Source organism: Capricornis sumatraensis, chromosome X (assembly GCF_032405125.1).
Source record: "Capricornis sumatraensis isolate serow.1 chromosome X, serow.2, whole genome shotgun sequence".
NCBI classification, from domain to species: Eukaryota; Metazoa; Chordata; class Mammalia; order Artiodactyla; family Bovidae; genus Capricornis; species Capricornis sumatraensis.
This window is the reverse complement of record NC_091092.1, coordinates 128,742,438-128,764,494: the sequence shown is the minus strand read 5'-3', so window position 1 is coordinate 128,764,494 and position 22,057 is coordinate 128,742,438. Positions and strand designations below refer to the sequence as shown.

Sequence of the window (22,057 nt, the reverse complement as noted above, 5' to 3'; positions counted from 1 at the left end):
TCCAGGCAATCACTGTTCTACTTTCTGTCTCTATGGATTTTTCTATTCCGAATGTTTCATACAAAAGGAATTATATGTTTCCTTTTGTATGTGGCTGCTTTCCCTTAGCATAATGTTTTTAAGGTTCATTCATGGCATAGTATGTTTCAGTACTCCTTTATTTTAATGTCTGGCTAATATTCTGTATTTTTTTTTTTTTTTTGATAAATGATGCTTATCAAGTTGAGAAAGTTTCCTTCTATTCCTAGTCTTCTCAGTGGCTTTATCATGAAAAGGTGTTGGAATTTGTCAAATGCTTTTTCTGCATCAGTGGAGATCATTGTGTGTTTTTTCCCCCTTTTTTCTAGTAACACTGTGTATTACACTGATTAGTTTTCTTATGTTGAACCACCCTTATATTCCTGGAATAAATCCCACTTGGTCATCGTATATAATTCTTTAAAAATTCTGTTGGATTTGGTTTGCTAGTGTTTTGTTGAGGATTTTTACATTTTATTCGTAAGGGATATTGGTTTGTATTTTCTTTTCCTGTGATGTCTTTATCTGGCTTTGATATCAAGATAATACTGGCCTCATGGAATGACTCAGGAATTGCTTCCTACTCTTCTGTATTTTAGAAGAGTTTGAGAAGGATTGGTGTTACTTCTTTAAATGTTTTGTAGAGTTCACAAGTAAAGCTCTTGGGTCTTGCACTTTATGATTACTGATTCGATCTCTGCTTGTTCTAGATGTGTTCAAATTTTGTGTTTCTTCTTGAGTAAGTCTTGATAATTTGTGTTTTTCTGGGAATTTGTCCCTTTCATCTTTTTAAGTTATCTAATTTGTTAGTATGCAATTGTTCATAGTGTTCTCTTGTAATTCTTTTTATTTCTTTTAGGTCAGTGGTAATGCCCTATTTTCATTTCTGATTATAGTTATTTGCCTTTTCTCTCTTTTTTCTTGGCCAGTCTAGGTAAAATTTTCTCAACTTTGTGGCTCTTTTCAAAGAACCAACTTTTGGTTTTGTTGATTGTCTCTTGTATTTTTTGGTTCTCTATTTAATTATCTGCACTCTAGTTCTTCTGCTGGCTTTCAGTTTAATTTGCTCTTCTTTTTCTAGCTCGTTAAGCATTAAGTTAGGCTTTCATTTGAGATTTTTCTTTGTTTTTGTAGGCATTTACAGCCATACATTTCTTGCTAAGCATTGTTTTCACTGTATCCCATAAGTTTTGGTATGTTATGTTTTCATTTTTGTTGATCTCAAAGTATTTTCTCATTTCCCTTGTGACTTCTTCTTTGACCCATCAGTTGTTCAAAAGTACGTTGTTTAATTTCCACATATTTGTGAATTTTCCAGTTTTCCTTCTGTTACTGATTTCTAGTTTCATTCCATTGTGGTCGGAGAAGATACTTTGTGTGATTTCAGTTTTTTAGAATGTATTGAGGCTTATTTTGTGGCCTAACATCTGGTCTGTCCTGGAGAATGTTCCATGTGCCCTTGTAAAGATGTGCAGTCTGCTGTTGTTGGGTGGAGTATTCTGTAGATGTCTCTTAGGATTAGTTGTGTGAGGAGTATCTGAAGTTTCTTTTCTTTTTTAGTTTTATTTATTATTACTTCTATTAATATTTTTATTTTTTTGGCCATACCATGCAGCATGTGGGATCTTAGTTCCCTGTCCAGTGATTGAACCTATGCCCCTGAAGTAGAAGTGTGGAGTCTTAACCATTGGACCACCAGGGAAATCCCCTGAAATTTCTTTTAGCCTGTGTTCACTTAGTGTTTTGATAAGGATTTCCTTAAACACCAAGAGCCATTAAGAAAGAAAGAAAGAGAGAGAGAGAGAGAGAGATAAAGGCCAGAGGAAGGAAGGAGAAAAGGGGAAAAGAAAGAAGGGAAGGAAGAAAAATCTAATCTCTGCAGACTGGCTCTGTGTTGATATACTACTCCTTTACCACTTAGCCTGACTGTTTACAAATCTCTCATAGCCTTTACTTTATACTTAGTGTGTTAGTTGCTCAGTTGTGTCTCTTTGCAACCTCATGGACTGTACCTCTGTCCATGGAATTCTCCAGGCAAGAATACTGGAGTGGGTGGGCAGCGATTCTCTTCTCCAGAGGATCTTCTTGACCCAGGGATTGAACCTGGGACTCCTGCATTGCAGGCAGATTCTTTACCGTCTGAGCCACCAGGTGATCCACTGAGCCATATTTAAGTTGCCTCTTTCTTGATTCAGCATTTCCTTGGTTGCTGTGAGCTTTGACTATTTTCCAAATTTCTGATGAAGTTGGATCTGACTGGTTTGTTTGTTTGATCTGTTTTTTTGGCTTGATTTTTCAGTGTTTCTGCAGGGGGATGGGATCTTGGAACTACCTGCTCCATTAGTTTCTGACATCACCCCGAAACCATCACTTTGACCTTAAGGGCATACCCTAGGAATAAGAGTGAGTGAAAAGTACTGGCTCTGTAGGGTCTGAAGCAAAATTTTCAATCATCTAATTCCTAAAATTGAGATCATCCTGGACAGCTAATTCTCCTAGCCACTTGCCAAAAGAAAATATAAGTCCCTTCTGTAAGAAAATAGGCTTCAAGTTATTTCTTCAAGTTTTCATATACAATATCCAGAACTTAATACAAGTGTTAACCAGGCATAGGAAGATGTAAGATTCACGCAAGAAAACAGGCAAACCACAAACAGTGCAAACAAACCTATAGAGTTTTTAGAGAATGGCATTATCAGACTCAGACTTTAAAGTAAGTATGCTTAATATGCTCAAGGATATAAAAGATAAGACAAAATCCAAGGAGCTCTGAAAAGACAGACAGTTTTGATTTTATAAAAATGAAAAGATTGTGTTGTTAAGGAAAGACGAAAAGATTCAACATAGTGTACAGTGTGTTCCCTTTTGTTAAACAAAATTAATAAACATTATATATATATAGGTTTTAAAAAATTAAGATAAAAGTCACATAAAATTGATTTTTTTAAACCAATTTAAATGAAGTGTATGATGCATTTGTTTTTAGTATATTCCCAGTGTTGTACAACCATCACCATTTTCTAATTCCGGAACATTTCTATCATCCTCAAAACAAAGCCTGGTATCCATTAAGCAGTCACTTCCCATTCTCCCTTCTCCCTAGCCCCTGTCAACTACCAGTTTACTTTCTGTCTCTACAGATTTGCCTAATCTGGACATTTATATAAATGGATTCATATATAGCGTTTTGTGCCTGGTGGCTTCTCCTTGGCATAATGTTTTCAAGGTTCTTTCATACTGTAGCATGCATCAGTACCTCATTCCTATTTTTTGGTTGAAAAATATTCCTTTGTGTGAATATACCACATGTTATTTAAAGAATTATGTGCTTATATATATGTTTACATATTCATATGTAGTTATATTGATTTTTATAGGCTGGCAAGTACACAGAATATTTTTTGGAAAGATACTCCAAACAGGGGCTGTTTCTTGGGATAGGGAAAGGGGACTGATGTCTGGCAAAGAAGGAGAATTGCTTTTCATTGTTATGCTTATTTTTGCTGTTTAAATTTGTATTTCAACTTTACAAAGAACTTTTCTTTTTCTTTAAAAACTAGTTGCTTTTTTTTTTGGCCATGCTGTGCAGCTTGAGAGGGTGAATTCACACCCTCAGCAATGCCTAACCACTGGGCAGCCAGGGAATTCCCTAGTTACTTTTTAAGAAAGAAAATCCTTTAAAAGTACTGTTTTCCCCTCTCAGTGCCTTAAAAAGAATGTGAATATTTTATTTAAGTTGCCACTTAATCTGAATATATTTATAAGCATATAAACCAACATGAGTTAACTCTTTTGAGTAGTATTTAATATTGCAATTGTAAATACAATTAAAATGCAATTGAAAGAGAAGTACACTGGCTCTGTAGGGACTAATATAACCAATGTGATTTTAGACAATTGAAAAAGGACCCAGAAAAACTATTTTCATAATAGGAATTTTCTGTTGTTGCAATATATCCTCAGTGAATATTTGTTAATTTAACTTAAGACAACAACTGCCTTTTCAGGCAGCAATTACTGTTATTAATGCTACAAGTGGTCCAAAAAGTCTACAGTGGCAAGCTAAGGTAACACTGAAGCCAGTTTTAGGAATCAGTAAATTAAATAAATGCCAATTCATATATCAGTAAATCATTTTATCAAAGTGTTTTGCCTGTTCCTTTAAAATGTGGCTAAAGGAAAGGTTACATTCAAGATTTGACTCACCCTGTCAAATTGAATAGATTTAAAAGGCATTGAATAGATTTAAAATGCTATTGTGGGGGGAATCCTTATCAATCCATTAGGTTTGGGAAGACAGGAAATAGGGCTTGCTCCCTACTAATCAACATCCAGGGTCCTTCTCTTTCTTCCTGATTCTCACGTTGCTTCAAATCATGCTTCCTGTTGTTGTTGTTTTTTAATTATTTAATCATGAAAATTCTCCAAACTTAAATATTTTTGATTAGAAAATAATTTCATTATTTTAATTGGAAACTTCAGGACACCATGAGATAGGATTGTTCCAAAGGGTTCCATCTGTCCTAAATCTGATACCCAAAGCATTGTTGTTGTTATTTAGTCCCTAAGTTTTGGCCAGCTCTTTGTGACCCCATAGACTGTAGCCCACCAGGCTCCTCTGTCCGTGGGATTCTCCAGGCAAGAATACTGGAGTGGGTTGCCATGCCCTCCTCCAGGGGATCTTTCCAACCCAGGAATCAAACCCCGCATCTCCTGCTTAGCAGGCGGATTCTTTACCACTGAGCTATCTAGGAAGCTCACCTAAAGCATTATCTGAACAGTATGTAGAAAACAACCTCTCTTAGCCTCCAATAATCTAAACCAGTCAGTGCTGTCCAATAGAAATATAATGTGATCCACATACATATTTAAAATCTTCTAGTAGTCAATATTCGGAGAAGGCAATGGCACCCCACTCCAGTACTCCTGCCTGGAAGATCCCATGGACAGAGAAGCCTGGAAGGCTGCAGTCCATGGGGTCACTGAGGGTGGGACACGACTGAGCGACTTCACTTTCACTTTTCACTCACGCATTGGAGAAGGAAATGGCAACCCACTCCAGTGTTCTTGCCTGGAGAATCCCGGGGACGGGGGAGCCTGGTGGGCTGCCGTCTATGGGGTCGCACAGAGTTGGACACGACTGTAGTGACTTAGCAGCAGCAGCAGTAGTCAATATTAGGCTTCCCTCATAGCTCAATAGGTAAAGAATCTGACTGCAATGCAGGAGACCCAGGTTTGATCCCTGGGTCGGGAAGATCCCCTGGAGAAGGAAATGGCAACCCACTCCAGTATTCTTGCCTGGAGAATCCCATGGACAGAGGAGCCTGGTGGGCTACAATCCATGGGTTGCAAGTCAGACACGACTTAGCAACTAAACCACCAGTAGTCAATATTATAAAAGCGAAAAGAAAAAAGTGAAGTTAATTTTAATAATGTGTTTTATTTATTCCAACATGTAAAATTATCATTTTAGTATGTAATCATATTAAAAGTTTTTAATGAGATATTTTACTTTTTTTTATACTAAATCTTTAAAATACAGTGTGTATTTTGGGCTTATATTATGTCTTAGTTTTGACTAGCCCCATTTCAAGTGGTCAGTAGCCCCATGTGACCAGTTTCTACTGCATTGGACAATACAGGTACAAACATTTCTGACCATAAAGTGGTATTCAGTTCAGTTCAATCACTCAATCGTGTCCGACTCTTTGTGACCCCATGAATTGCAGCATGCCAGTCCTCCCTGTCCGTCACTAGCTCTCGGAGTTCACTCAAACTCATGTCCATCAAGTCGATAATGCCATCCAGCCATCTCATCCTCTGTTGTCCCCTTCTCCTCCTGCCCCTAATCCCTCCCAGCATCAGAGTCTTTTCCAGTGAGTCAACTCTTCACATCAGGTGGCCAAAGTATTGGGGTTTCAGCTTTAGCATCAGTCCTTCCAAAGAACATCCAGGACTGATCTCCTTTAGAAAGGACTGGTTGGATCTCCTTGCAGTCCAAGGGACTCTCAAGAGTCTTCTCCAGCACCACAGTTCAAAAGCATCAATTCTTTGGCGCTCAGCTTTCTTCACAGTCCAACTCTCACATCCATACATGACCACCGGAAAAACCTAAGTTTGTATCAGCTACATCATTTTTTGGATTATGTATTTGGAATATTTTATAATTAAAAAAGAGAATGATAAAACAAAAAAAAAACAAAAAGCCTGGAGGAGAAAACCCAGTAAATCTGTCCAAAACAATGCTATCATCAACACTGTAACTGGAGGAGACCAAGGAATGAATAGTCATTACAGGAGATAATTGGAATTGTTTACTTGACTTGCAGTATGTTTTACACTTAGACTTGTATATAAATGTGCTTGCTGGCCTGTACCCTCACATCTGTGTACCGAATACTGAGCCACAGCAGGGACACCTGGCTCAGGAGTCCCTTGAGGCTTGTCTGGCTGCCTTGTGAGATCTCCTAACCTAGCACCCGCACCTCCCAGCCCGAGCTGCACAGAAATGCAAAGAAGCCCCTCTTGTCCAATCTTTCTCTCCCTCTCTTTCTTTCTCCTTCTCTCTCCTTTTATTTTATTTTTTATTTATGTTTTTGCCTGCTAATTTCTTAGGCCAGGGGAGTCTCCTTTTTTCCCTGTTACCTCTCTTGGGTTCTAAGGACCAAGAATCATCAGAAATGTTTTGTGAATGGGTGATGTCAGTTAAGAACATGAGACTATAGACATGCTAGGAACCTTTCGTTCATTCAACTTACAAATCTCTGCTGCTGCTGCTGCTAAGTCGCTTCAGTCGTGTCCGACTCTGTGCGACCCCAGAGACGGCAGCCCACCAGGCTCCCCCGTCCCTGGGATTCTCCAAGCAAGAGCACTGGAGTGGGTTGCCATTTCCTTCTCCAATGCATGAAAGTGAAAAGTGAAAGTGAAGTTGCTCAGTTGTGTCCGACTCCTAGCAACCCCATGGACTGCAGCCCACCAGGCTCTTCCATCCATGGGATTTGCCCGGCGAGAGTACTGGAGTGGGGTGCCATTGCCTTCTCCATACAAATCTCTAGTGAGGGCTTATTATGTGCCAGATACTGTGCCAGGATAAATACATTGCTTTCTATGCACTCATGCCTTTCTTCCTAGTTCATTATATCTATTTCCTCTTCATCCTCACAGATACTTCATGCTTATTATGTCTTAGAGGTGCTGTTTGAAACCAAGAAAGTCCTGCAGCAAATGCCGAATTTCACTCATACAAACACATCTCCATCCAAAGAGATAACAATTTGTGGTAAGTTTCAGGGCCGAGTTGCCAGATTAATATTTAGGAGCCTCTTGGTTCTACATCATTGGCCTAACTTGAAAACTGTGTAAATTGGACTGTATTAAGGGAAAAGTGTTAATATAGAGTTATCTATCATGATAATACTGTTCCCCATCTTGTCTTTGTTTTGCATACCAGCTGGCAGGAATTAATTATGTGAGAAATTAAAGAACTCTTAGCTTTTTATAAAGGCAGGCAGCATTTTAGTACAGAAAACTACCCATGGGTGGAATAAGCGTTCTTTGCTCTCCATCTAGCTATCATTATCTTTGTTCCATGTTGCTTTTTCTAGATAGGCCTCTGCATGCCACTTCTGCTGGGAAGGGAAAAGCCCAAGGCAGGGTGGAGATTAAACTCTTCTCTTCCCTTGGCTGCTGTTTGATATTTTTCCTCTGGTCTCTGCAGCTTTTAGAAGAGTGAGAATGTCCCAGAAATCTTTTCCTTGTTCTTCTAAATAACAAGAGCTGAGATTTTGGTATCATATAGGCCAACCTGGCAGGATATTGCTTCAGGAAGCAGTACACATTGAAATTCATCACAGTTGGCGCTCAGCATGCTTGCAACTGTCTGAGAATGGAGTTTGTGGAAGGAACAGCAATTCTCTTAACTTCTAATTAAGCCTTTAGGTTACAACACAGTGATTGTTATTTTCCAAATCAATTTTTAGCCCATGTTTCTTTTACTCTGGCAGGTAGAATGGATTTGACAATCTAATTCAACCATTTCCATTTCTAGCATCTGATAGTGGTGACAGAGACTTGATGTAGCAGTATACACTCCATGTCATGCCCGGACTCAGGCTTTTGAAGAGTCCTTAATGGTTCAGTTTCAACCTGATCAGGCTACCACATCTCTGCCTACCAGATGATGCATCTCAGCAGTGGGGACCTTTTATTCAAGACCTCATTGGCTTTTACTTTCCATGCAGATAAAGAATTTGGAGTTATGAGGCTCAGGAAGCCAGGCGAACCAATGAAGCCTGTGGAGCCAGGGCAAGATTTGCTCTCAAAGTGTAATATAATAAGCCAAACAGAGACTGTGATCTGCTCCTGTATGTTTCTAGTACACCTCCAGTTGCCATTGGAGACTTGTCTTTGCATAAAAGGATTTAGAAGAAGACATGAATTAATTAGAGGGCATGTAAATTCTAGAATCACAAAATGTAAGGACTGAATGGTTCTTACAGAGGTCAGCTGATCTATCCCTTGTTCTTAAGGATAAAGTTGAGACCCAGAAATTGTAGGTATTGCCTTCCATACATTTCTATGTAATAACTTTCCCCTTCTCTCCTCCCCAGCTCACTCAGCTGGTTAGTGGCAGAGTCAGAATTTCAGATCTTTTGCATCCCAGGTTAGAGCCAGTCCCATATCTGCTATCCCAGTCCATTATGCACCACTCTGACTGGTGTTTCATTTTCCATCACCAGACAGAGATTAGGGAATGGATTGATTGGACAGTTGCATTTTTTAAAAGATACATCTTGGGCATTTATTAATATTTCCAGACTTTTTCCCACATAGCACCATTGGTAGAAGGAAAAGCCAGGCTCATACATTTCCATAGCATAGGAATTTTCATTAAATTGTCTTTAATAGCCCCATTGAACCTAGAAAAATTTGGCCATCATTTAAAATCGGAGCCACATTTTCAAAACCATCCTCTGTTTAAGACGGTATTAGGAAAGAGAGAGAAATTATGATGAACCTTTACCATTATTTTAATTTCCAGATGCAGTTTTTTACATGCACATCTAAACATGCTGCATGGTTCTTAATGGGCATGAAGTAGAGGTGTTCTAGTCTACATTTATATTATGAAAGTTAACCATGTATGTACTTATATTTTTATATGCAGTGAAAATATCTTTCTGTGGCTTTTGCATGATATATTGAGTGTTATCTTTTGCTGTCCAACTAGAAGTTGGTTATATCTTTATAACCTCAACTATTAATATGTTGAAACCAATTCATTTATTAGCTTGCTAGCTACAACATTTCTGACTACCCAAAGCTTTGAAAGACAAGTCATCCTGAAGAGAATCAGGAAAACAAAATAATTAAAAATATATATTTAACTAATAGGTAAAGTTCTTCCATTTTTATTTCCTTAGATTTGGAGTGAGAGCAATGAGATTTAAGTATGCAGTAGTATTAATACGCTCTCAGTATTCTTCTTGTTTGGTCGCTAAGTCATGTCCGACTCTTTGTGATGCCATGGACTGCAGCACGTCAGGCTTCCCTGTCCCTCACTATCTCCCAGAGACCTGGGATACTGGGATCCTTGGGATCTGCCCTGAACTAAGAACCACTCATCTCTGCAGTCCTATTTTAAGGCTGCTCTCCTTAAATAGGAGCTATTGGAAGCTTCTAATGTGAAACTGGAAACAATTTAAAAGTCACATGTTTTCCAAACTACATTTTTCTATTTGACACAATTTTGAAAGCTCCTAAAGTTACAATGAAGCCAGTGAATCTCTTGATTTCCATATTGCTGAAAGCTCCAGAAATGGCTTTTGCTGACTGGTAAATGTCCCAGTGACCAGTGCTATCCTTGCCTTGCTGATCACAGAAAAGTTCCAGGGTCTCTGTAGGATCCAGTGGCAACAGCACATAGTACTGAACATGAAGAACAGCAGCAGCAACCCCTCTGGACTCTTCATGGTCTATGGAGCACCTCGGCATCCATCGTCTCCCCATGTCCCCCTGAAGTGGGTGGAGAAGTTTGTATTATCCTCACTTTGCTGGTGAGAAGACTGAAGCTCAAAGTGGTGGGTCCTTTTCTAGGTTACCCAGCAAGAAACAGTATCAAGGTGTCAAAAACAGCTCTCCAGAACTTTCTTCTACAGTAGCCCATATGAAGTGCCTACTTTTGGCCATATGAGTACATTTTGGCCAAGATCTTTAACGTGGGTGACTTTAACCACGAGGGATGTTCTAGATGAGGGCTTGACAAGCTTTTCTCTAAGGAACAGGATGATAAACATTTTGGCTTTGTAAACCATATGGTCTCTGTGGCCAACTACTCGGCTCTGCCCTAGTAGCTCAAAAGCAGCCCTAGACAATATGTAAATGAGTTGAGTTCAGTTGCTTAGTCATGTCCAACTCTCTGACCCCATGGATTGCAGCGTGCCAGGACTTCCTGTCCATCACCAACTCCCGGAGCTTGGTCAAACTCAAGTCCATCAAGTCGGTGATGCCATCCAACCATCCCATTCTCTGTCGTCCCCTTCTCCCACTCTCAATCTCTCCCAGCATCAGAGTCTTTTCCAGTGGGTCAGCTCTTTGCATCAGGTGGCCAAAGGATTCAGCTTTAGCATCAGTCCTTCCAATGAATATTCAGGATTGATTTCCTTTAAGATTGACTGGTTCGATCTCCTTGCTTAATATTAATATTGTAGTCATTTTATAAATAAGTGCTGGTGATGTTGTATTTTAATTTTGTTACTCCCATAATAATTAGACTCACCTCTTGTATATGTTTGGTTAATTTTGTTTGTAGCATTTTTAAACAAACTGGGGAAAAGTATTCCTAAATTAAATTACATTTGGTAATAAAGTTGGATATAAGGAATAAAAATTTATGATCAGAGCTTATGAAAGACAAATATTTACCTAGAAATAGTTATCCAAATAGGGCTTTTGAATATTCACATATTTGCTCTTGTTTTTAAATTAATGACTTCATATATTTACATGATTTCTTGAGTTTTATAAAGCAATGCCTTCATTTTTATTTTTGGTAATAGTCTCATTAAGAGAATGTCAAATATCTACTCACAATTTTTAAGTTTCAGGTTCTACTGCATATTCTTGAAACCATGGCTTTAAAAAGCTGTGCATTTAGCAATTGAACTTAATTATTGAATGCCTACTATGCAGCAGGTACTATAGGAGGCTTTTAGGGGTTTAATGATAAGTAATATTGCTGTTCTCCTAGAGATTCTCCTAGTGTAGGCAGTAGAGTACAGTACAGTTTTGAAGTGAGATAAAGTTGAGTTTGAATTCCAGCTCTGTTACTTGGTAGCTAGGCAACTTTGTAAGCTACTTAACTACTCTGAGCCTCATTTATAAAATGAATATGGTGAAAACAATACCCATCTCATAGAGTGGTTATCAGTTCAGTTCAGTCACTCAGTCGTGTCCGACTCTTTGCGACCCCATGGACTGCAGCATGCCAGGCTTCCCTGTCCTTCACCATCTCCCAGAACTTACTCACACTCATGTCCATCGAGTCAGTGATGCCATCCAACCATCTCATCCTTTGTCGTCCCCTTCTCCTCTCACCTTCAATCTTTCCCAGCATCAGGGTCTTTTCCAATGAGTTGGTTCTTCGCATCAGGTGGCCAAAGTATTGGAGTTTCAGCTTCAACATCAGTCCTTCCAATGAATATTCAGGGCTGATTTCTTTTAGGATTGACTGGCTTGATCTCCTTGCAGTCCACGGGACTCTCAAGAGTCTTCTCCAACACCACAGTTCAAAAGCATCAATTCTTTGGCGCTCAGCTTTCTTTGTAGTCCAGTTCTCACATCCATACTTGACTAGTGGTTAGTGGTTTTAGGATTGAACAAGATAGTTTGTGTAAACCCTTAGTTTGGCACTTGGCATGGAGTGAGCTAAGCACAGCATAAATGGCCGGAATGAATAGGAAATCATGACATTGGATGCTTCCCCCAATAGGAAAAGAGATGAAGTTTCCACAGGGTGCTATGGAAACAAACCGTCTGTTGAATTAATATCATCATAGGATAACAACCCAATGTCCTGAGAATGCTTGGCATAATCAGCAGTATTTCAGGTTTTAAATTCTTTTGTACAAAGGGCATTTTCTTGTTTCCTCCTGAATACTTATTTTTTTCATTTCATTTTCAGGTGATTTGCATGGGAAGCTAGATGACCTTTTTATGATCTTCTATAAGGTAAGTTATTGTTTTGCTAAATATTTATTTACATTTTTGTTGGGCGAAGGCAGGACTGCAGCAGATAACAGTATTAGTTTTATTGGGGATATGTACAAATACAGATGTAATGGGATATTTTTTATTCAAGAAGTTGAAAGTTTTGTTGTTGTTTTTTTTTTTCCACAAAAAGAATTAAAGATTTGAGTCTCTATTTAATATTATTATTATCTGTAGATCCATTAGGATTTGTGCCTGGTGGTATTTATGTTCTTTATTACTTTGTAAATGTGTAGATGACACGGGATGGAGAGGGGAGCAGTTTTTTAATTTTATTGTTATTTTGTTCAGAAGTGAGCAGGCCACAGCTGTCTTCTCCTCCAGTGTGCACTAATTGTGCATGAAAGGAGTCCCCCATAGAAAGTTCCAGACTGCTCTCTTCTCCACCCTGATTCACCATTGCTGGGCTCAGCTGCTCTTCCAATGCTGTGACTCCTTTTCGTTTGAGTGTTGTTTGTGGAAACCTGCACAGAGGGCACAAAGCAGCTTGGCTGGCATGGAGTTTCTGTGCATCTCTTTGATTGAATTCATTTCTCTCTGTGAGCTAGCATTGCAACCTAAATATTTGCTTATGGGATGATTAGATATAGAAAATTGATCCTGAGGTAACTTCTACCTTTAGAGTTGCACCCCCTTCGTCTTTCTTTTTGATCAGAACGTCTTCCCCACAAGATAGCATGTCGAATAATTGGCCACAGCATAGGTATCTCAAATGGCCTGAAAGAAAATATATTCTCATTATTATAATGGGAAATCAGTTTTACTCTTCGGGGACTGTGAGAGCTTGAGTAAGCCACATAACCTCCATGACCCTTAATTCCTTTTTTGGCTGCAATATATTTTTTTAATATTATTGAAATATAGTTGGTTTACAATATTGTTTTCAGGTGTACAGGGAAGTGACGCATATATATATATATATATATGTGTGTGTTTATGTATATACGTGTGTGTGTATATATGTGTGTGTATTCAGTCACTCAGTCATGTCTGACTCTTTGCGACCCCATGAACTGTAGCTAGCCAGGCTTCTCTGTCCAAGGAATTTTCCAAGCAAGAATACTGGAGTGGGTTGCCATTTCCTACTCCAGGGGATCTTTCTGACCCAGGGATCGAACCTGAGTCTCTTGCGTTTCCTGCATTGGCAGGCAGATTCTTTGCCACTGTGCCACCTGGGAAGCCCATGTGTGTGTATATATATTTATCAGGGAGCAGGCTTACTGGGGTGAAGACCCAGGAAGTAGGATGGTTGAGAAGTTGCAAGGGGTGTAGTCCTAGGAGATAAGTGGGTCCAAGGTGGAATCCAGAATGTCGGTGGTTGAAGTGAGTGAAAGAGAATATTGGAGATGAGGAGATCAAGCACGTGAAGAGTAGGTGTGGTGAGTGAGTTGGCCACAGGCGTGAGAGATAAAAGCAGGAGAGGAAGTTTAGTCAGAGCCTAGAAGGATGAGAGGCTTTTATCCAAGGCTGCCAAAGTGTTGGTCTGTTGGTGGACCTATGGAGCAGGTGAACCCTCTCCAGCTCCTGACCCCCGAGGTCTCCATCCTGGGGAGGAATGGGTCCTTTCCTTCCAGAGGCCTGCAGGAGTCAGGAGTCCAGCACTGTCCCTAAGGGAGGCCCAGATTTCCAGAGGGATGTCTTGCTGAATGAGTTCAAGGCAGAAGGGAGTTCATTTACACAGTTTGAGGAATGGGATTTGTTTAAATCTACACATAGCACCATATAAATGTTCAGAAGTGCAGTCTTGTTATTTTTGACAATTATAATCTGAGGATGGAGGAGAGGTGAAGGTATGTGGGTAATAACCACAGCAGAAAATCTGATAATTATTTCTCTGGAGGTTTGGGAGAAATACAGAAAAGGGAAAATAGTTGAGTAAATTAAATGGGAAAAGTGACTTCCTAGGCAATTAGAAAAGAAAATTTCTCAAGAGATAGTTGAAGATACTAAGGTGTGATCAAGGAAGGGACACTGGAGTAGACAGACACGAGAAGAGGATGTTTCTTTAATTCCATTGGCAAAACTAAATGGAATATATAAAACTGGAAAGTTCTAATGTAAAGACTGAACAGGAGGAGGTGGGTGGTAAGAAGTACTATAAAAAGGACTTAAGGTGAAATTATAGCATTCATATGAAAACAAGAAATATTTTGAGAGTTAACCAATGATGGTGTTCAGGAAGTGGGAATTGAGAGCCCAGTGATGAAAGAGTAAAGCTCTGTTATTTGGGATAGATTTGAGTAGAGGGAGGTGAGAGGGATGTTTGGAAAGAAGATATTTGGAAAGTAGAGCCATGAGTTAGAATTTTAACAGACTTGCGTGAGGAGCAGATAAAATGTACCTTGGACATGGAATAAACTGCATGCACCAGAATCTTGAAATTGCCTGGTTTAAAAAAGACAGCTAAGGGAAGAGCCAGTGATGACAGCAGGCTTCCATCTTAAGAACTGAAAAGATGATGCAATTAATGGTGTCTGAGAAGGGAGAGTGACCTGGTGGCCTTGCGAGGATGGTGAGACACTTAGCTTGTGGGTAAGGAGTGTGCTAAGTTAGAGGCCAAGGAAGGAATGGGCAGGACACAGACACATCTCAGGAAGCTATGCTGTACGATGATCTGTAACTTATGACAGTCAGCAATTTGCCTTTTCTGTCTTACTTTTTATTCAAAGTTTAAATGAGTAATGGTGGTAGATTGCACAAGTAGCTGCTGCTGCTGCTAAGTCGCTTTAGTCGTGTCCACCTCTGTGCGACCCCAGAGACAGCAGCCCACCAGGCTCCCCCGTCCCTGGGATGCTCTAGGCAACAACACTGGAGTGGATTGCCATTTCCTTCTCCAATGCATGAAAGTGAAAAGTGAAAGTGAAGTAGCTCAGTCGTATCCAACTCTTAGCGACCCCACAGACTATAGCCTGCCAGGCTCCTCCGTCCATGGGATTTTCCAGGCAAGAGTACTGGAGTGGGGTGCCATTGCCTTCTCTATGTACAAGTAGAGTGGGGTCTAAAACCATGAACAGAAATTGTTCTGGGTACGTTTCTACCTGAATACAAAGGACAGTGATATCCACCCGTCCAAAGAACAAACTCTCATCTACGGTCCCAAGTCCAGAATTAAGTAAAAAGGGTCTCTGAACTCTTGAAATCACTGTCAGAAATCCAATGAACTTTGCTCACAGGACGAGCCCTAGGCCCTTACTCAATGCCCAATGACCATATATCTGTAAAACCTTACCTGATGCATTATTCCTGTAAGTTTGCCTGTCGGGTTACCCATGCTGCCACAGATTAGGGAGTGAGAGGGGAAAGAAAAAGTGAGATAGAATGAGAATGATGAAAAGTAAAATTCTTTCTGACAGTACGAGGAGATCTAAAACTATCAAAATGAGGTAGAAATGAAGCAGTAACATTAAGTGTTATGGGGTTGTGTGTGTCAGGGAGAGCTCCGTCCTGAGCTCTTCTGAGGGGATGTGCCTGAGGGGATGCTTAGATTGATGAACCTGCATGGTCAAGAAAGTTTGAGGTTCTATGGTGTACACTCTGTTAAGAAGTAAAGAGACCAAATGGCTCATTTTCAGAACTCTTAGCCAGAATGGTTAAGTAGTTTAAAAACGTATTTTAGCTTTCAAAGGAATAAACTTCATTGATCTGGAAAATTCGTTTCAGCAGTGCTGCAATATGAGGAGTGTTGTTGGTCCTTAGGTACAAGAAGATGAGAGAGCATGAAAAAAAGAAAGGTTAGGTGAGGGAAGAGTAATAGGCCAGGAAAGGAGATGAGGAAAGGAAGAACACCTTAAAAATGAGGAGAGGGGTGGAGAGTGGTAGGTTTCTCTCATGGCATCAGATACAGAGCTTGCCTGCACGGGGATTACAGCAAGCGCTCACTGTGACCACAGCAGTCACTTGATTGCTTCAGGAAAAGGTAGTTTCTGTGATGGTGACTGGTTCTTGTTACTCAGTGCATCAGCAAAGTGTTAAATCCCAGTGATAGGTAATACCTGCATGTGACGCTCTCCTCTGGTTCATTCATGGGTGCACACAGGATTAAGGCACCTCAGTGTAAGCCATGGGCTCACTCTCTTCTTTCTAGAAGCAGCTAGTGACCAGGCTTTAACTCATCCTTATTTAACTTATTATTTAATTTATTAAAAGTACTTTAGTATTAATTAATTAAAATTGGTTTATTTTATTTAAGTTCTAGTTGAACTTGAATTTTAGGGAATAGTTTGGAAACTGTATCCCGTGGGAGATTTTTTTAAGCTGTAAGTGGCCAAAGCTTATACTGTGCTCTAACTTTTTTCTTTCCATCAACCTAAAAGAGAAACCAGGAAAAACTCAGGCTTTGAATTAAGGCATAATTGTAATTCATCTCTCAGTTGGTGTTTTGCTAGACAGTTTCTCCCTCATCATTTCTTTTTTGTAGGATAGAGTGAGTAGGCTTCAGGGCTGGGGCTGGTCCAAGGCCAACCCAGGGCATAGCCTGAGAGGGAGAGTTACAATGTAGGGTCCCTGAGATGCCTTGCCATGTTACTCTTTTCATCCAAATGACTGGTTCAGTTTAAAACTTTTATTTGTTACAACTGATCATATGCAGAAGTGCATCTGTCCACTAATTTATTCATTCAGTAAACTTTTATCTAGTCCCTACAGTGTTCAAAGCCCTGTGTAAAAACTGTGGGAAGATACAAAGATAAGTATAAATTTCATTCATTTCACATATATTTATTAAATACCCATTATAAATGAGATACTCTGCTATGTTGGTGATACAGTGTGACTAAGATGCAGCTTTTGGCCCCTAAGGCATCACAGTTTAGTGGGGTAGGTCAACCAATAAAAAGACAAGATAGTTCAGGGTAGGACATGTTATAATTGGGGTATGCAAGGTTCCAAGGGAGCACATTGGAAGGGCACCTAAGTCGTGGGAGACTTTCTGGATGAGGTAACATTAAGACAATCCCTTCAAAGAGTTTTAGTAATTTAGAAAGTGCCTGATTATGAAGGAAAGTTTTGAAGAATCAGAAAAGATTAATCCCACACCTTTTTTGTGGTGTGCTGCAATAAATGATGGAATTTGTACAAGTGATCATTTTTGTTTTGACATTTTTAGTTTCTTTAATATTTGGTTATCCTTACAAATTATATCATTTAGCACCTTAAGACTAAGCTAGACAGTTTCAGCTCACAATCCTATCTAGGTTTGTAAGGAATTCCTTTGAGTGCCATATGATTAACCATGACACACCTTTACTAAAAGAGTATCTCAACTTTATATGGCTTTGGATATCATCAAGTGAACACGTTTACATGGCATTAGTTGTTGTTCAGTCGCTAAGTTGTGTCTGACTCTTTGCAACCCCGTGGACTGCAGCACGCCAGGCTTCCTTGTCCTTCACTAACTCCCGGAGTTTGCTCAAACTCATCTCCATTGAGTCAGTGATGCCATCCAACCATCTCATCTTCTGTCACCCCCTTCTCCTCCTGCCCTCAATCTTTCCTAGCATCAAAGTCTTTAGCAGTGAGTCAGCTTTTCACGTCAGGTGACCGTAGTATTGGGGCTTCAGTATATATCCTTCTAATGAATATTCAGTGTTGATTTCCTTTAGGATTGACTGGTTTGATCTTCTTGCAGTCCAAGGGACTCTCAAGAGTCTTCGCCAGCACCACAATTCAAAAGCATCAATTCTTTGTCATTCAGCCTTCTTTATGATCCAGCTCTCACATCCGTACATGACTACTGGAAAAACCATAGCTTTGACTATACCGACCTTTGGTGGCAAAGTGATGTCTCTTTTTTTTAATATGCTGTCTAGATTTGTCATAGCTTTTCTTCCAAGGGGTAAGCGTCTTTTAATTTCATGGCTTCAGTCACCATCCATAGTGATTTTGGAGCCTAAGAAAATAAAATCTGTCACTGTTTCCATTGGCATTAGTTAGGTCCTATTTTTAGACTTTATTTCCTGAAAAGGTTAATTTTAATCAGCCACTCTTGCTGAATTGAAGTGACCAATTTGGAATTCTTCATTCAGAACTTTAGCCTTGCTAAAATTACAAGACATTTTTCCTCATTGAATAGAAAGCTGGAAATTTTAGACTAAGTATTGGCAAGTTAGTTTGTTAAATTGATGCTGTCTGTGGAGACCTCCTGCAGTTGAAAGAGAGGTGCACATGGACAGAGAGAAGCTAATTACTTCTCAACCCTGTGGGTGTCATACTGATGTTGTCTGTGGGAGCCAGACAGCCTTTTCTTTCTCTCTTCCCCACCATCCTCCATCCCACCCCTTATGACCCAAATTTGCCAGCTGTGAAGGTCATTAAATATTTTCTTTTTTCTTTGTTGCTGATATGCTTCCTACTGCCACAGCAGTCAATTCTTTACCCTTTAAAATTAAGACAGTATGTTACAATCAGAACAGATCTCTTAAATAGAGTTTGCAAACAAAATAAAAATTAAAGTAATGTGGAGTTGGGGTCCAGAGGTTATTTGATGTGCTTTGGGAAAATGTCCAAAAAAATTGCAGTTACTTCTAGATGTCTTATGTAAAATATATCAGAGGGAAATAAGACTCTTAATCTCTACTCAACTTAGTTTTGTGGTCTGCTACCTTTCCCCCTGAAGGTCATCTGATGCTGTGCAGAGTCGTAGTTAACCCTGGGTTTTCTATATTTGTCAACTGTATTACCATAACATAGGTGGTTTGTTGTGTATCGACTGTGGAATCAGCCAGAGAGTTTGCTTTACTGGAGCTGAGTGAAGGATGGGTTCACTCAGCAGCAGTGAGTCCTCTTTTGAAAGAAATCCAGAGAAGCCTCAGTAACCAGAGTCTAAATATCCTAGAGACCCATGTCCCAGAAGACTTAGATCATCTTTTTATCTGTTTTCCAGTTCTCCTATTATTCTAAGACTAACATGTATTTGAACTCAGACTGTGTAAAGTAATATAACTAGTCTTGGACCAACAGTGCAGATCTTTTTTTTTTTTAACTAAATTTTTATTTTTACTTTATTTTACTTTACAATACTGTATTGGTTTTTCCATACATTGACATGAATCCACCATGGGTGTACATGCTTTCCCAAACATGAGCCCCCCTCCCACCGCCCTCCCCATAACAGTACAGATCTTATACACCCAAATAAGTCTTGCCTTTGCCTTCAGAGGCTCAACACTTAACAGAAGTTCAGTATATATTTAGGACTCCTTTTAGAATCACTTTCAGAGTCAGTGACATTTTCTACTGAATGAGCTTCATTATCACAATTCTTATTCTTTTGAAGATGTGGGATTTTTTTGAAAAGGTTAAAGCTTATTGGGTGTCAAGTGTGCTATGTAAGGTGTATGGCTTAGCTGATCATTATTATTTGGGGCTTAAAATTAGGTTTGACTAAAGAAATTCACTATTCATGGCTCATAGAAGAGGTGAAATACCCATAAACAAAGTTGATTTAACTGGAGATGAATTCTACTACCAGAAGATTGGTCATCCCAGTGAAAAATAGTTTACATCTTTGTTCAAATTTTGGCTGCTGTTTTTCTCAAATTTTTATACTAAGGTTATACTGATATGAGATAAATTGGAGAGATTTACATCTTTTTCTGTGGTTTAGAACTTAAATCCCTTGTGCTCAAACTTGGCTATACATTGTAATCACTCAAGGAAATAGGGGGAAAAAAAAAAACCTACTGAGTTCCACTCCCAGAGATGCTGATGGACAGCTAGGAATTGTCATGTGATTCTAATATGCAGCCAAGGATGGGAATCATTGGTTGAAGGAACCTCAAAACTATTTGCTTAAAAAAAAACTATTTGCTTTTGAAAATGGAAAGAGAGCTCTGCTCTAAAGCCACATGCAAGTCTGTTCTCTATGTCTCCATCTGCATTGCTGTCCTGCAAGTAGATTCATCAGTAGCATCTTTCTAGATGCCATATATGCGTTAATACACAATATTTGTTTTTCTTTTTCTGACTTACTTCACTCTGTATAATAGGATCTAGGTTTATCCGCCTCATTAGAACTGACTCAAATGTGTTCCTTTCTACAGCTGGAGAAGGAAAGGCTGGGACCAATTGAGAGAGTAGCATGGAAACATATATGTTCAGTTCAGTCACTCGGTCGTGTCCGACTCTTTGCGACCCCATGAATCGCAGCACGCCAGGCCTCCCTGTCCATCACCAACTCTCGGAGTCCACTCAGACTCACATCCATCGAGTTAGTGATGCCATCCAGCCATCTCATCGTCTGTCGTCCCCTTCTCCTCCTGCCCCCAATCCCTCCCAGCATCAGAGTCTTTTCCAATGAGTCAGCTCTTCGCATAAGGTGGCCAAAGTACTGGAGTTTCAGCTTTAGCATCATTCCTTCCAAAGAAATCCCAGGGCTGATCTCCTTTAGAATGGACTGGTTGGATCTCCTTGCAGTCCAAGGGATTCTCAAGTCTTCTCCAACACCACAGTTCAAAAGCATCAATTCTTAGGTGCTCAGCTTTCTTCACAGTCCAACTCTCACATCCATACATGACCACAGGAAAAACCATAGCCTTGACTAGGCAGACCTTAGTTGGCAAAGTAATGTCTCTGCTTTTGAATATGCTGTCTAGGTTGGTCATAACTTTTCTTCCAAGGAGTAAGCATCTTTTAATTTCATGACTGCAGTTACCTTGTGTAAAATAGATAGTGGGAATTTGCTGTATGACACAGGAAGCTGAAAGGTGGTGCTCTGTGACCACTTCAAGAGGTGGGATGGGGTGGGAAATGGAGGGAGGTTCAAGAAGGAGGAGACATAATATACCTATGGCTGATTCATGTTGATGTATGGCAGAAGCCAACACAATATTGTAAAGGAATTATCTTCTAGTTAAAAAATAAATTAAAAAGTAGACAAAAAAAAGCTTTTAAAAAAGAAAAAAAGCTGTATGCAGCCAATGCACTTTTTTAGTGTTCTACTTCTTTTGAATCAGTTTTCAGTCAATTCAGTTCAGTCTGCTCAGTCGTGTCTGACTCTGCAACCCTGTGAACTGCAGGATGCCAGGCTTCACTGTCCATCACCAACTCCTGGAGCCTACTCAAATTCATGTCCATTGAGTCAGTGATGCCATACAACCATCTCATACTCTGTTGTCCCCTTCTCCTCCTGCCCTCAATCTTTCCCAGTATCAGGGTCTTTTCAAATAAGTTGGTTTATCGCATCAGGTGGCCAGAGTATTGAGTTTCAGCTTCAGCATCAGTCCTTCCAATGAATATTCAAGACTGATCTCCTTCAGAATGGACTGGTTGGATCTCCTTGCAGTCCAAGGGACTCTCAAGAGTCTTCTCCAACACCACAGTTCAAAAGCATCAATTTTTGACGCTCAGCCTTCTTTATAGTCCATAGCTTTGACTAGATGGACCTTTGTTGGTAAAGTAATGCCTCTGCTTTTTAATATGCTGTCTAGGTTGATCATAGCTTTTCTTCCAAGTAGTAAGTGTCTTTTAATTTCATGGCTGCGGTCACCATCTGCAGTGATTTTGGAGCCCTCCAAAATAAAGTCTCTTACTGTTTCCGTTGTTTCCCCATTTATTTGCCATGAAGTTATTTGACCAGATGCCATCATCTTAGTTTTCTGAATGTTGAGTTTTAAGCCAACTTTTTCACTCTCCTCTTTCACTTTCACCAAGAGGCTCTTTAGTTCTTCCTCACTTTCTGCCATAAGGGTCGTGCCATCTGCGTATCTGAGGTTATTGATATTTCTCCTGGCAATCTTAATTCCAGCTTGTGCTTCATCCAGCTCAGCATTTTGCA

The 22,057-nt window shown here is 39.7% G+C and overlaps 1 protein-coding gene across 1 annotated transcript in view; it reads left to right on the top strand.

Moving 5' to 3' along the window:
- PPEF1 (protein phosphatase with EF-hand domain 1) overlaps positions 1-22,057 on the top strand; it is an 88,154-nt gene that overhangs the window by 20,453 nt on the left and 45,644 nt on the right. The window contains exons 5-6 of the mRNA XM_068963316.1: positions 7,183-7,297; positions 12,200-12,246. Of these exons, the coding sequence (XP_068819417.1) occupies positions 7,183-7,297; positions 12,200-12,246 (162 nt within the window). The remainder of the gene's footprint in view (positions 1-7,182; positions 7,298-12,199; positions 12,247-22,057) is intronic.